Source organism: Oryza sativa, chromosome 10, assembly GCF_034140825.1.
Source record: "Oryza sativa Japonica Group chromosome 10, ASM3414082v1".
NCBI classification, from domain to species: Eukaryota; Viridiplantae; Streptophyta; class Magnoliopsida; order Poales; family Poaceae; genus Oryza; species Oryza sativa.
Window position 1 is genome coordinate 1912780 of NC_089044.1, and position 14619 is coordinate 1927398.

A 14619-nucleotide genomic window follows, 5' to 3' on the forward strand; every position below is an offset into this window, starting at 1 on the left:
TAGGTGTAGTAGTGATTAAAATTTGAGTTTCTCAACAGGCAAAAAGTACAGCAAGGTAGTACTACTATCAAGGGAAGGTTGATCGAAAGGGACCTTCTTCAGGATTTCTTGAATGAACATCTGATAACTCTCTGATCTCAAGACTATCAATCCGCTGCCCGAGGCGTTCATACAGAGGCTTCACATTTATAGCTGGGCAGTATTTAATCGTAATATCTTGAAGAAGTGGGTAACGACCATGGCACCCTGCTACTGATTGCAAGCGTCTGCATCCCTCAAGACGGAGGATTCGTAGTGACGGAAGATCTCCCAAACAATCCAATGACTCCAGTTTATTACAGTGATCAATAATTAAGCGCTTGAGTGCATCCAGCTGTCCTGAGACGGAACAAAGCTTCTCACAGCCAAATATTAGTAGCTTCTTGAGGGAATGATTCAGCGCGTCTAGTTGAACAGAATGAAGGTTGTCACACTGACCAATTCCCAGCGACTTGACTGTCGGTGGTAGATGGTTAAGTGTTACCAATCTATGACACCTACCTATGGTTAGACTCTCTAAACATGGCAGAGAATTATTTCTTAGTGATGGAGATTGCTGATCTGGAACAATTGTGGAAGCAAGGTCATTGCAGTGTTCCGACCTGCGTTCCACCTGTATTACACTCTCTGACTCTGTCTTATCCTCTCTCCACATTAGCTGAAGATTTCTGCAATCATGAATAGAAATAGATGTGAGAGATGGTGGAAGTCTAAAGATCTCTTCCAAGCTTTTACATTGCCTTATTGATAGTGACGTTAGATACGGTAACAACTGATCGCTTGGAACTCGAGTTGACTCCCCACTCACATGTCTGTGGCCTATTAGGTTATTACATTTTTCAATGGCCAAATTCTTCAAGGAAACCAAGCATATGAACTCTTCCTCTGGCCAGTACACAAGCACATCACAAGATTCAATTTTCAAATCCACAAGTTGTCCAAACCATTTCCATATCCCAACTGTTGGACGGGATGGGCCTAAGGGGAAGAAGAAGGCGCAGCCACATAACTCCATTTCCGAAAGAGGTGCTTCATAATTCTGATCAAGCTCCAGTCCTGCATTTCCGTCACTGACAGACAGTGTTAGCTTTGATAATGAAGAAAATCTAGACCTCAGAATTAATAAGGATAGCTCTGCCTTTTCTTCAACTAGCTTCAATATCCGAAGCTTTGGTGCTTTTGGAAGGGATTTCAACATTGGACAGTTCATTATACTAGCACTCTCAAGCAGGGGAAATGTCACTTCTTCTCCTTCCGTCGCCGACCATCTCTCCAACCTCTCCAAACGATGTAACTGAAGTTCTCTTAGTGCTGGAAAAAAATTGGATGTTGTGTAGCTGCATAGGCTTGCAAGGTTGTCTAAACTTGTGAGACAAAGAACTTTTAGGACATTCAAATGACAGAATTGAGGAAATTCCTCGCACATTGAACAACCAACTAGATAGAGCTCGGCCAAGTTCTGCAGCACACTGAGATCTGTCATCCAAGTTGGAAAACCATTGCCTTTGTAAAATGCTATTCTTAACATCAGGAGCCCATCATGAGGTTTTAGAGCATCTAGTACCTTCTTTTGGCGATCTGGTTCATCAACAAGGTGGTCATTACTCCATTCAAGAGACAAGTGTGTGAGTTTCACTTTATTTTCAATATTGACTGTGCTTGCTTGTGCCTCTGATACATTTTCTAGACCACACAACTCTAATTCACCACAAAGGTTTAAATTCTGCAATTCTCTGACAGTACTGCAACCAGAGATAGCACCAACCACAAAATATGTTAGTGTCTGTAAAGAAGTTAGATGTCCAAGGTCTGGAGGCATGTACTCCAGGTTTTTGCATCCATTAGTATAGAGGTGCCGTAGGCTTGTCATGTACTTCATATCCTTTGGGAGCCGGCGAAGTCTAATGCAATGAGAAACATTCAATGTCTGTAGATGGTACAGTATGGATATGTCCTCTGGAAGTTCTTTGATGTCGCAGTTTTCTGAGAGATTAAGATACCTTAGGTGCTTTAACTTTATCGGTCTAATTGGAAGTTCTTTGATTTCATATAGCTGCAGTCCACGTAGAGAAATGCACTTCGATAAATGATGTATCGATCCATAAGTATTCCATGTTGGATACAATAATGTCCGGAGAGTTGTAGATTGTTTCCTCAGAAAATCATCGAAATGATCTCCAGTTCTATGCCTTGACACGAGCAAGTGGTAAGTCGAACGATTTGACAACAACTCTTTGCGATAGGACCTATCCGTAATAGTTACGCATTCTTTCCCCATAACATATAGAGCAATGTCATGCATAAGATCATGTATCTTGCATGTGGTGGTGTATCGGAGTTGCACCCTGTCTCCATTATTACTGCACACAAGAGGAGTTTGTTTGACATCTTGAAAGAATGACCTCCAAGCTAGTTCCTTGAAAATTTCTTCCCCTGATGTCGTTTCAAAATGATATTTCTCCTCTAGTGGAATGAAGTCATGTGCCATCCATAGTTGAATCAAATTCTCCACATTAATCTCATAATTTTTGGGGAATATGGCACAGAAAGCAAAACATTGCTTCATGTGCGATGGTAGGTCGGCATAGCTAAGCTTTAGTATAGGTAAAATTCCAGTCTTCTCGTTGCAAATGTCACTTTTGGCTATTATATTCTTCCATTCTAGGATGCTGGTCTTGGTACTCAACATAGAACCAAAGGCTTTTGCAGCTAAAGGAGAACCTTGACATCTGTCCACAAACTTCTGAACAATTTCAGATAGCTCATCACTGCCAGCCAAACTGAATGCTCTAGTCTGTATTATTTCCTTCGTATATTCTTCGCCAAGTTTCTCAAGATTATAGGCTTCAACTACACCAGTGATCATAATTCTAGCTACTTGTGAATCACGAGTAGTTGTTAGTATTGCACTACCCTTGCCACCCAGCTTAAGGCAGGTCTTCAATTTTTCCCACTTATCAGCTTCCCGGTTCCATACATCATCCAAGACAATTAGGTACCTCTTCCCACTTATTGCCTCCTGCAGATCCTGCAATGCCTTTTCATGATCCTTCTCTGTGCTATTGCAGATGCTATTTGCAATATTTCCAACATCAAAATCATCTGACACACAACACCACCTCCAGAGTTCGAAATGGTTCTTGATCTCAGGCTCATTGTAAATGAGCTGAACAAAGGTGGTTTTTCCCAGCCCAGCCATTCCAACAATTGGAAGGACCAACAGATCCCTATTGCTGCTAGCATGATTATGCAATATCTTCACAATCTTCTTTTTCTCCTCATCTCTGGATCTTCTTATAATATCCTTCTCAGAGTCAGCCATTATAGAATCTGTTTGACGCCATTGATTGGATGGTGGAGCTTGCTGCCGGTGTATGAACCCAAAGGAGTTCATCTCTGAGACAAGGACCTCAATGCTCCCCACAATCTTTTGTAGCTTCTTACCCATCTTATTACGAAACATGATAGGGTTATAAGAAGGAAAGAGGCTTACAACGTCCATGCCGAGCATGTTGAACTGCCCCTTCTTCCTTGCGTCGCGCCGGAGGGCTTCGTACTTGAATTCATCAAAGACATCATTTGCCTCATAGGCCACCTTCTTGAGTGCTCTGAGCCAAGCGCTTACTCCAGGTCGAAAAGCTCCCTTCTCCTCCGCATCTTCAATGACATCCAGGATGGCAGGCAGCTTGCGCTCCAGGATCTCGCGCTGCTGCTCCATGCCTTCCATAACCTTGTACTGGTCTAGAAGGTAGCTGGAAACCTTCTCCTTCACCATGGAAACTAGTGGTCCGATAACAACCTCAGCCATTGTTGCGCTCACAACTGACAAGAACACAAGGAAACACTGCAGCAGTGAAGACTTTGGGGTGCACTAGAAAAATATGGACGAGCGCTTCAGAGGAAATAGATGGGAGTGTGCTTGTTGTGATGTGTCCCCAATGATCAGCCACTTAAAATATGGTTCACAGGTAACTATAACACTACAGTACTCTAGATACCTTATTAGCATCTAAATAACCATGTGAGAGCACCTGCTGTCATCCATTTGAACTTAAGAAACATCCAGTAGAACTAAAGTCATTAGTTACTACTTACACCTGAAAAAAAAGGAAATTTTGAAGACATATCTTTTATATTATAAAGATAGCTCTAAAAGAAAACACCATGTTCGATGTGAAGGCCTAGAAATTACAACATTACTTGGAGAAAAAAATAAAATATAAAACATTACATCATGATATAACCAAATTATAACGGTGTAGAATGATAGGAACAGTTGTATAAATTTACAATTATATCTATGGAAACACAATATAAGAGTTATATATTAAGCCCAATTCTACTTTTAGTATTTATATTGTATATAGAATATAATTGCATATATATAGAAACAGGAGGTAAGAGTTGTATACTTGTATATCAAGTCATATTCAACAATTAGCTTGATATGATGCATAGTAAATATATGTTAGAGGTGGTGTCTTGTAAAACATGAATTATTGGTCAATTGAAAACAAGAGGGAATAAAATTCCACCTACTAATCATGTGAGAGCATCTATGCTCATCCATTTGCTCTTAAGAAACTACCTAGTTGTCAAATTGACCTGTCGAGATGCATGTCAAGGCCCATAGAACAAAGGTATTTGAAGACTTTGCTAGTTTTGCAGAAAAAAAAAGCGAGCGATTATTTTTGAAGAGAGCGATTATTGCTCTCTTCGAAACAAATTTTTGTTTATAGGTAAATGAAGGCCCCGGGCATTTGTATTTGTATGCAGATTTGTTATTTCAGCCAAGAGGGGGAACCCACCCAATTTTATTTTAGGCCAATTTTATTTTAGGACAAGAAATAAAAAAGAATGCAGCCAATGTATGAAAAATAGGACTAACGAATGTCAGTACAGACACACAGCATCTGACCTCAGTGAGAAGCTAGCACGGCGATGCAGTCGGCTGGCACCGTGGAACACTCTGGCGACACATCTTGTCGGCGTCAATAACCCTCCGGCGATGCCTTCCCGTCACGTTGTTTCTGTTATTCCTGATCGGATCCAATGTGTCGTCCTTGTACCCATTTCGTCGAGCACCATGTGGGCACCGGCGTGTAAGCCGCCTCGTCTCCCGCCTCTTGCTTGAATTCTTGGCAGCGACAGAGGGAGGAGAGAGGCGAGGGTGCCGACGGCGCAAAGCATGGGAGGTTGACGGACGGCGAGGCTGGCGAGTGGGTAGGCGGCTGCTGATGCAGCGATCCGGCGCCCGCTGGATTGGTGGGGCGAGACGAAAAATGCAGCGGTGGCGCCATTAGTTTGCAGGTTTCAGCGAGCAATTGCCGATGCGATGCTTAATTTGATTTTTTTTTTTTTGGAAAAAGTACACCGAAGGTCCCTCAACTTGTCGTCGGATAAAAAATATCACTGAACCGCAAAACCAGATATACGAGGTCCCTTAATTATACAAAACCGGCCAAGAGTTCCTTCAGTGGTTTTGACAACCGTTTTAGTCTACGTGGCGGCTGAGTAAGCGTGGGACCCACGCGGGCCCCACATGTCAGCGTAATCCACGTCATCCCCTCCCTCTTTCTCCTCTTCTATCTCTCACACACACTTTCTCCTCTCTAGGCAGCCGGCCGGCGAGTGGGGAAGGAGGTTGCCGGGGCGAGGCGGGAGAAGAAGTCCGGCGATGCGGCAACGACGACGGAGGTGGGGCCAGGAGCGAAGGCGGCGAGGGGGTCACCACCGCCGCCACCCCTGGGGCGCGCGCGAAGCCAGCGGCGAGCACCGACTCCTCGTCAATGGGCCAGAACACATCGAGCGACTCGCGCGGCAGTTCGTCGCCAGTGGTGCTCACTACCTTAGCCGCGCCGGGAACGTGAAGCCGCCGGAGCTCACGACGCGGCGGCCAACAATGTCCAGCGTCGGGAAAGCGGCGAACAGCGTCGCGCCACTGCCGCCGCCGCTGTTCGGCGCCGCCGCGAAGGTACTGTTCGCGAGAGGAGGAGGACGAAACATGCTGCTCCCTGGAGATATCTTCATCTTGATGGGCTGTGTGTCATTGACGGCGCCGCCTCCTCCCTCTCCCCGGCGTCGGCGTCGGCTTGGCGGTGGCGGCGAGGCGGGAGGACCGTGTCGGCGTCAGCGCTGGGAGCCGGAGCGGCAGGAGGCAGGGACAGGCGCGACGGCGGCGGTGCGCCAGGACCAAGCGCCGCTGCTACTGCCGTGCTCCCCCCGTCCTCCTCGCGCTCCCCCCTGGCTACCGCCGCAGCCGCCCTCCCCTTCTTCCCCCGGGCGCCGGCCGCCGTCGCGCCGCAGCCGCCCTCCCCTTCTCCCCCCGGGCGCCGGCCGCCGTCGCGCCGCTGCCGCCCTCCCCTTCTCACTGTGGAGGACGTGGATTACGCCCGTGGAGGAGAAAGTGTGTGTGAGAGAGAGAAGAGGAGAAAGAGGGAGGGGATGGCGTGGATTACGCTGATATGTGGGGCCCACGTGGGTCCCACGCTTACTTAGCCACCACGTAGTTCAAAACCGGGTTCAAAAACTACTGAAGGACCTTGGGTGACCGGGTTTGTATAGTTAAGGGACCTCACATATCTGGTTTTGCGGTTCGAGAACATTTTTTATCCCCATGACAAGTTGAGGGACCTTCCGTGTACTTTTTCCTTTTTTTTATTTGTTTCCGATTGGATTCGGAGGCCCAATTGGATTCTGTACTGTACAGTACATGGCCCATTGCCAAACATGTAATGCTGGCCCAATTATTCCTGCACTTGCTGTTCCCTCCTTTGGCGCAGTAAAAGTTAGCCAAAGAAAAGAAGTGAGTGTAGCTCAACTGGTTAGATTGCTTGTAATAGCAGTTCACACAGGTTTAAATTTTATATTTGATATGTGTGCTCGTATTTACAGCTAATTATTTTTTAAGTGGCAGGTGACGTTTCCGTTGATAGCGAGGCGTCCGTGACAACTCTGTAAATCTCAAGATATATTGGTACAGTCTTTCAAAAATGCTCATAAGGATAAGGGGTGTGCGATGCATGTGTGCATGTGTTGTGGGCACTGTGTTTGTAATGTGTTTCTATAAAAAAAAGTTAGCGAAAGATTTATTTGCACCTGTCTGCTTTTGCCTAATTATGTCCTAAGAACTTTATTGAATAAATAGTTCAACGAGATGAATATGGAAAACTTGCCTATCTTGAACAAGACAACTTAATCAAACTGAGCCCACTAACAGAATCGATTATCCCTAAAAAAAAAGAAGTAAAGAAGAATCGATTAGATACATCAACTTGCAGTTTAAATAACAAAATGAGTAAATTGCACCTACGATAAAAAAAATCCCTGAACTGTATTGTATCAATTCATCCAGCAATCATTTTTTTCTTCTTTTCTTTTTTCTAGATTTGAGGTATCAAGCAAGCAGGGGATCTGCTGTTCTGTTAGAGATTAACACAACGGATCGAAGCGTCGTAAAGGTTGAACAACGTTGGGGAGAGAGAAAATGAATGTTTGGAAGAGGCAAATATATACGAACCGATCAATGTGCACACAGAAACACTCACAAAAAGCGAATAGTGCATGTTTTGTATGAGATGCGCAAACATGTTGGTAATCGAGAGGAATTTGACATAAAGGCAAATATAAATCTTGCTCATCTTGATATGTTGGACAAAAGCTCCCTATGCTTATTTCTGCACATAACAGTTTTTCAAGTAAACTTACTGCGGAAAAAATGCCTCCGTCCCTCTCCCCTAGCCCCGACACTCACCCGCGGCGGCGACGCCCGGCGCCACGAAGCTTCCACCCAGTTGATCCCTCGCTCCACATTTCTTCCCCAGTCCTTGAATGTTTCCCCACCAACCAATCTTCTCCAGTCTTCCTCCCTTCCATTCAAAGCTCCCTCTGTCCACCTGAGGAGGGAGAAATCTTCGTAGACTCCCCCCTAGATCCAGGCTGTTCTGAAGCTGGAGAAGAGATCCCCCATGGATCTAACCTCCATCTGCCCGTTTCTGCAACGGATGGGGATCGAGGTAAGGAGACCGGATCTATCTCAAAATCAATTTCAAATCTGCATTCATCCCAGCATATCCCCAAGCAGATCTCCAAGCAGATTTCAAATCCCCCCGCCGGCCCAATGTCTTCTCGGCCTCTTTACTCCGCCGTACTTCGACAAGATGGACATCCACCAGTAGCTCGGCGCCTACCGATTGCAAATCACCTCAATCCCTCAATTCTTGGCCGCCCACCGCCTCCTCCGTCTTCAAGAGTGTTGAGCAGTGGGAAAGTTGTTGATTTGACGAGACGCCATTACCACCCCCCCTCTTTCCCGAAGCTGTGCTACTTCCAAGACTGAGAAAGAGCAGCCATGGCAAGAAGTTAAGCAAAGGTTCTAGTGGAGGAAAGGATCCTCATTCAATTCTCCTAACAACCAAGAGATCATGGCTGCAAGAAAGATCCGATTCCTCAAGCACACAGAAGGTAAATGCTTCCGCTGCCTCCAACCCGGTCATAAAGTTGCAGACTGCAGGGATCCTCTTCGTTGTTGGTTTTGCAGAAGATTTGGTCACCTCTCCTCAGCCTGCAGAGAACGCCGCTATAAATTGCAACAACAAGTGCAGTTTCATCCGCCATCCTAGCAACCATCTCCACCACCAGCGCCACCACTGCTTTCCTCCACAGTGTTCCCTCCTCTCAACAACCATCTGAACACTTCCTCTGCTCCTCCCACCATGGCCTCGGTCCCAAGTGACTTGGCCTCTCGCCCTGACCTGGGTAGCTGCATGGTGGCGGCGACAAGTGAAATGGAACGTCTGAAGCAGCTCTTCACGGCAAGATCGGTGGTGGCCTGGTCTGATGAAGGCCAGAAGGTGGAGATCGGCACATTTGCTGATGACATCCGTTCGGCCTTCCGTATCCATCGCTCCGACATTCAGATCACGAAGTTCTATCCAGAAGACTTCTTCCTCACTTTTGTTAACCATAGCGATCGTGAGGAAGTGCTGCAAGAGCCAAGGCTGGTAACTCGAAGTGGGAGAGTGTATCACTTCAAGCCATGGAATGAAAGGCGCAATGCTGAAGTAATTGATGTTCGCTTCCATGCCCGAGTCTGCATTGAAGGTATCCCAATGCATGCAAGATCAGAAGAAGTGGCGACAAAGATCATTGGCTGCAAGAGTTCAGTCCACTACATAGAAGAGTACTCCCGTCGCCGGAACTACAACCGTACCTTTGATCTTTGGATTTGGAGCTCAGACTTGAGCAGCTCCATCCTGAAGGCTTCAAGTTTCTCTATCACAAGGCCAGACAGTGAAGCAAGAGCCACTGATGTTCCTTTTCCTGAGTTGGAGCCGCCCCGGATGCCGGGCATTCTTCCGCAGTTGTTTCTCCTCTTCCCCAACCTCTCTCACCTGATCTGTTGCCCGTGTCACAGGATCAGAGGGCTTTGCTCTTGCTTGAAAGACACCTGGATCCTATGTTCTATGAGGCCACGATGGGAGGTTCCATCTACTCCCCTGATACTTCCCTGCCTCGTACTGCCTCTCCTGTGTTTGTTCTTTCAGCTGCTGCAGACTCACAGGCGACACCAGTTGAGGTGACCCGGCATGATGTGGAGGAGTTCCTGGCGGAGGTGACCACACCCATCCAGCAGCCACTCCTTCCTGCGCCAGGAACCAAGCCACGCCGCCCATGCTGCAACAAGGTGATTACTCCAATACAAAGGCAACGTGAAAGACTGGCCGTGAAAGCCAGACGCAATACAAAGCTTGATTTAATTGCGCAAGAAATACTTGCAAAGAAATTTGGCGTTCTTGATGATAATAAGCGTCTAGATGACCAAATTAAGAAACTTTACTTGCAGCACTACAAGAAACTGCTCTCCCCAGCAGACATGAAGACAATCACGACACTGGTGGAGAATGGAGGCTGCAAAGGCATTCGGCTGCGTGCCAAGAAGGCGGCATCGGTGGTGCCGATATGAAGCCCCAACCGTGACAGAAGACTGCCGGCCAACTGTTGATGATGTTAAGTAGATGGCTTTTGATGTTTGTAATGCAAATGTGCACCTCTTTGTGTTTCTGCCAAGTTTCTTGGCTGTGTTTCAGAGATGGCCATTTGCATCACAAGTCCTCCCCTGCAGATGGAGTCTCCCCCAGTAGTAATGACTTTTATTCATGTCGCAGTTGAACTGTTTCATCCTCAATTGGAATGTCAGAGGCTTGAACAGCCAAGTTAGAAAAAAAAGTGTTAAGCTGTTGGTAGAGCAGATGAATGCTACAATAGTTTGTCTCCAAGAAACAAAGATGAATCAAATCTCTGATGTGGATGTTTTGCATACTCTGGGTTCTCGTTTCAAAAACGAATTTGCTTTTCTCCCTGCTGATGGAACCAGAGGAGGAATCCTCCTAGCCTGCAACGATAACTATTTCAGCCTCTCTAATGTTCTCCGGAAGCAGTACAGTCTCACAGCCACAGTGACTATGAAAAATGATGGCATCGCATGGACGATAACTGTGGTCTATGGACCTCAGCAAGATGCCCAGAAAATTGAGTTCATCACTGAGCTACAGGAAATAAAGCAACTGGTTATGTCACCTTGGCTGCTAATAGGAGATTTCAATCTAATCTATAAAACCTCAGACAAGAACAACAGCAGGCTAAATAGAAGTATGATGCAGAGGTTCAAAGGAACTTTAGACAGATTGGAGGTAAAGGAACTGCCTCTTTCAGGAAGGAAATTCACTTGGACACAAGAGTGTGATAACCCAACCCAATCAAAAATTGACCGTGCTTTTTGCTGTCCTGATTGGGATGTTCTTTTCGACTCAGCACAAATGTATGCCCTCTCTTCTTCCTGTTCAGACCACGCCCCCTTATTCATAACAGGCTGTGTGGAAAGAGAGCAAAATAACTCCTTCCGTTTCGAGTCCTTTTGGCTAAAGTTCCCAAACTTTCTTCAGATAACAGAGGAGTCCTGGAACAGACCTTTACAGACCACCAATCCTTTTGCACGAATTAATTTAAAGCTAAGAAGGCTTGCAAGAGATCTCAGAAGATGGAAATCAACCAAAATAGGAGACACGAGATTGCAGCTGGCAATTGCGAATGAAGTAATCTTTCAATTAGATGTTGCTCAAGAGGATAGAGTTTTGTCGGATGAAGAACAGTGTTTTCGAAAATTTTTGAAAGTAAGAGTGCTTGGCCTGGCAGCTATGGAGAAAATTCGCTTAAGACAAAGAGCCAGGATCACATGGCTAAAACATGGGGATGTCAATTCAAAGTTCTTCCAAATCAAGGCGAACGGTAGAAAGAGAAAAAACCACATCCTGCTCCTCCAAACACCGATTGGTATTGCTTTCACAAAAAACCAGAAAGAAGAAGTGAAGCGATACTTCACTCAAAACCTAGGTTCTTTTGGCCCTAGAAATCAACGACTAAACTGGGCTGCCCTCAACATACCTTCTTTAGATCTCTCAGATCTTGATGAGCCTTTCACTGAAGAAGAACTTAAATATGTCATTTCTGATCTACCCTCGGAAAAAGCCCCTGGCCCGGATGGTTTCATTGGGGCTTTTTTCAAGCTGGGATATAATTAAAATAGATATGCTGCAGGCAGTAACTTTCTTTGGAGATTTGGGATACTCAAGGCTACAGGACCTAAACTCAGCACATATTTGTCTCATTCCCAAAAAGACTGATGCTTCGAAAGTGGAAGATTTTCGACCGATAAGCCTAATTCATAGCTTTGCAAAGATAATTGCCAAACTGCTAGCCAACAGGCTTGCACCTAAGCTAGGAGATTTGGTCTCCCAAAGTCAAAGTGCGTTTATTAGGAAAAGAGCAATTCACGACAATGTCCTGTTCGTCCAAAACATGATCAAAGCATGCCATAGAGCAAAAAAGCCAACTCTTTTCCTTAAAGTTGACATTTCGAAAGCCTTTGACACAGTTAATTGGCCATATCTGCTAGAGGTCCTACAAAACTTCGGTTTTGGTCAGAAATGGTGTAATTGGATTTCTAACTTGTTGGGTACCTCCTCCTCGGCAATTCTCCTGAATGGCACCCCAGGGCAGGTAATAGAACATGCAAGAGGGCTCCGTCAGGGAGACCCCCTCTCCCCCATGCTTTTTATTCTTGCAATGGAACCTCTACATAAATTGTTTCTAAAGGCAGAAGAGTCTGGACTTCTGTCAAGTCTCCAAAGACAAAGACGTTTCAGATGTTCTCTTTACGCGGATGATGTTGCCCTTTTCATAAAGCCAAATCGAGACGAGATGCTAGTTCTTCGTGGTATTCTCTCTGTTTTTGCAGAAGCCAGTGGTCTTTACACAAACATGGAAAAAACAGAGATATACCCGATTAGCTGCAATGAGATCAATCTTGATGACTGTCTATCCATCTTCCCAGGCAGAGTTTCAAACTTCCCATGTAAATACCTTGGTCTCCCTTTGCACACAAGAAAATTAAGAAAAGTAGAACTTCAGCCTTTGGTGGATAAAGTGGGATCAAGGATACCTGGTTGGCAAGGTCGATTCTTCACTTCGGCTGGCAGAGAAGTGTTGGTCAAAAATACTTTGTCCTCAACCCCAATTTACCACTTAACGATTCTACAACAAAATAAATGGCCATACAAGCGAATTGACAGATTTAGACGAGCTTTTCTTTGGAAAGGAAAAGACCCTGAAAATGTTAGTGGGGGCAGCTGCCTTCTCAACTGGTCCTCTGTTTGCAAACCCAAATCTCTTGGAGGACTTGGAACCCTCAATTTGGAGAAATTCGCGCGGGCTCTACGACTCCATTGGCTTTGGTATGAATGGAAAGATGAACATAAGCCATGGATTAACATGGAAATTCCATGTGACGAGATGGATAGAATTCTGTTCAGGGCAAGCACGCAGATCTCTCTTGGAAATGGAATGAAATGTAAGTTTTGGTCAGACAACTGGCTACAGGGAAGGGCTCCTAAAGACTTGGCACCAAATATTTTCAGATTAGCAAAAAGAAAAGCAAATTGTGTAGCTCTAGAGATGCAAAACAACCACTGGATCACTTCTTTAAGGATGATCACCTCGATTGAAGAGATCAATGAATTAGTCTTCTTGGGAACCCAGCTGCAAGAGATCAACCTACACTGTAACTCTCTAGATAACATAACCTGGAAATGGACTCAACATGGAGAGTACACAGCAAAAAGCGCTTATGAAATTCAGTTCCAAGGCTCTGTTGTAAACAAAAACTTTATGCCACTTTGGAAAGCTGAAGCTGAACCAAAACACTGTTTCTTCGGTTGGCTGATCCTACATCAAAGAACCCTCACAGCGGAAAACCTTTTATTAAGGCATTGGCCATGTGATTGGATATGCAGTCTCTGCACAGAAGCTTTTGAAGATGCAAATCATTTAGCAAAGGAATGCAGTTTCACTATCTTGGTCTGGAACCAGGTTTGCTTGTGGCTAAATTTCTCACAAGTTCCAAATCACCTTGTGCATTAGAACATCTCAGATTGGTGGGAATCTTTAGTAGTTTCATTTCAAGGAAACAGAAGAAAGAAGCTAATAGGAGCCCTTCTAACAACCTGGTGGCATGTGTGGCTTGAACGTAACAGAAGAATTTTTCAGCAAAAACATCTTAGTGCCACACAAGTAGCTTTTATGGTTAAAGAAAATATAGATCTTATGCAGATCTTGCGCCAAACCTAAAGGTTTGTGCCTTGCGAAAGTTGTTTCTTCTTTGCCTGTAATTTTTTTTTAAAAAAAAAGTACCACTGCTTGTAGTGGTCACCTTTAAGACTTTGTGTCTGCTCATTCTTCTAATATATCCGGCAGATCTCATGCCGTCATTTGCTTAAAAAAAAAAGTAAACTTACTGCTGTGGTGGCTTCTACAGTGAACTGCAGATAACAATTTTTGAAAATATATGCAACGTATAGCAGATTACTACAAACTGTCAACCGCATGCTTTTTCAGAGAAGCATAGAAAGCAATACATCGTGGCAGAGCTTATTCTCTACAATAAATACAGGGGTGTATATATTCAGAGTTTCAGACAATAAAAACAGACAACACTTCCGCTAGCCACATGTATACGTACGGGAGTAATAATTCAAAGAAGATCCCGAGTTTGAATTTATTCTGCCGAAATTCGAGCTCCTCAAGCTGTATCACTTAAGCAAAACTTGCAAATCCAAAAAAAAACTATTTTTTTTAAAAAAACCCTCTGTAGTGGAGATTCACCATCAAAAAGGCAGACAATTGATATAGTCTTCTATGAATGGTAAAAATCTTGGAGGGAAGCCAAGTAAAATTATCAGAAGAAAGAAGTTTCAACCAAAAACAACCTCTCATCTTACACTACTTGTTGGATTAGAGTCGAGATGATGGCAATCAGTTCCACAAACCTCTATGATCTGGCTATTAGGTCACCAGTGACGGGCTGTCACTCACATTTGACGAAAGTAACCCTCTGCCGGGTTCTAATTCCGACCCGTCACAGGTGACGGAATACTTGTGACAGACTGCGACCAGTGACCTCATCTGTTACGGCCTCCCGATGGACCCGTCAAAGGTGAGGCCATCCGTGACAAGCACTTCGGCCTG

At 44.9% G+C, this 14619-nt stretch overlaps 2 protein-coding genes across 3 annotated transcripts; one reads left to right on the top strand and one right to left on the bottom strand.

Annotated features, from left to right (window-relative positions):
• Positions 1-1114: 1114 nt before the first annotated feature.
• Positions 1115-3993, bottom strand: LOC4348039 (putative disease resistance protein RGA4). The gene is given in 2 exon segments (XM_026020952.2): positions 1115-1537; positions 1540-3993. Coding segments are annotated over 2 exon segments (2583 nt in total). The 5' UTR covers positions 3848-3993; the 3' UTR covers positions 1115-1262.
• A 3771-nt stretch (positions 3994-7764) lies between these two features.
• Positions 7765-10359, top strand: LOC4348040 (uncharacterized). Of its 2 annotated transcripts, XR_010737095.1 has the most exons (3): positions 7765-8054; positions 8123-9724; positions 9884-10359. XR_010737095.1 is itself a non-coding variant. In XM_015759473.3 (2 exons), exon 1 carries the CDS (start codon positions 8754-8756, stop codon positions 9618-9620), a length of 867 nt encoding a protein of 288 aa, XP_015614959.2. In that variant the 5' UTR covers positions 8549-8753; the 3' UTR covers positions 9621-9724; positions 9884-10359. The 2 variants fall into 2 exon arrangements, 1 of the variants encoding a protein (XP_015614959.2); XM_015759473.3 differs by lacking the exon at positions 7765-8054 and having other exon boundaries at positions 8549-9724.
• Positions 10360-14619: the final 4260 nt, after the last annotated feature.

Coding starts and splice junctions, on each gene's coding strand:
- LOC4348040 (XM_015759473.3), top strand. CDS start 8,754: ATGGCCTCGGTCCCAAGTGACTTGGCCTCTCGCCCTGACCTGGGTAGC.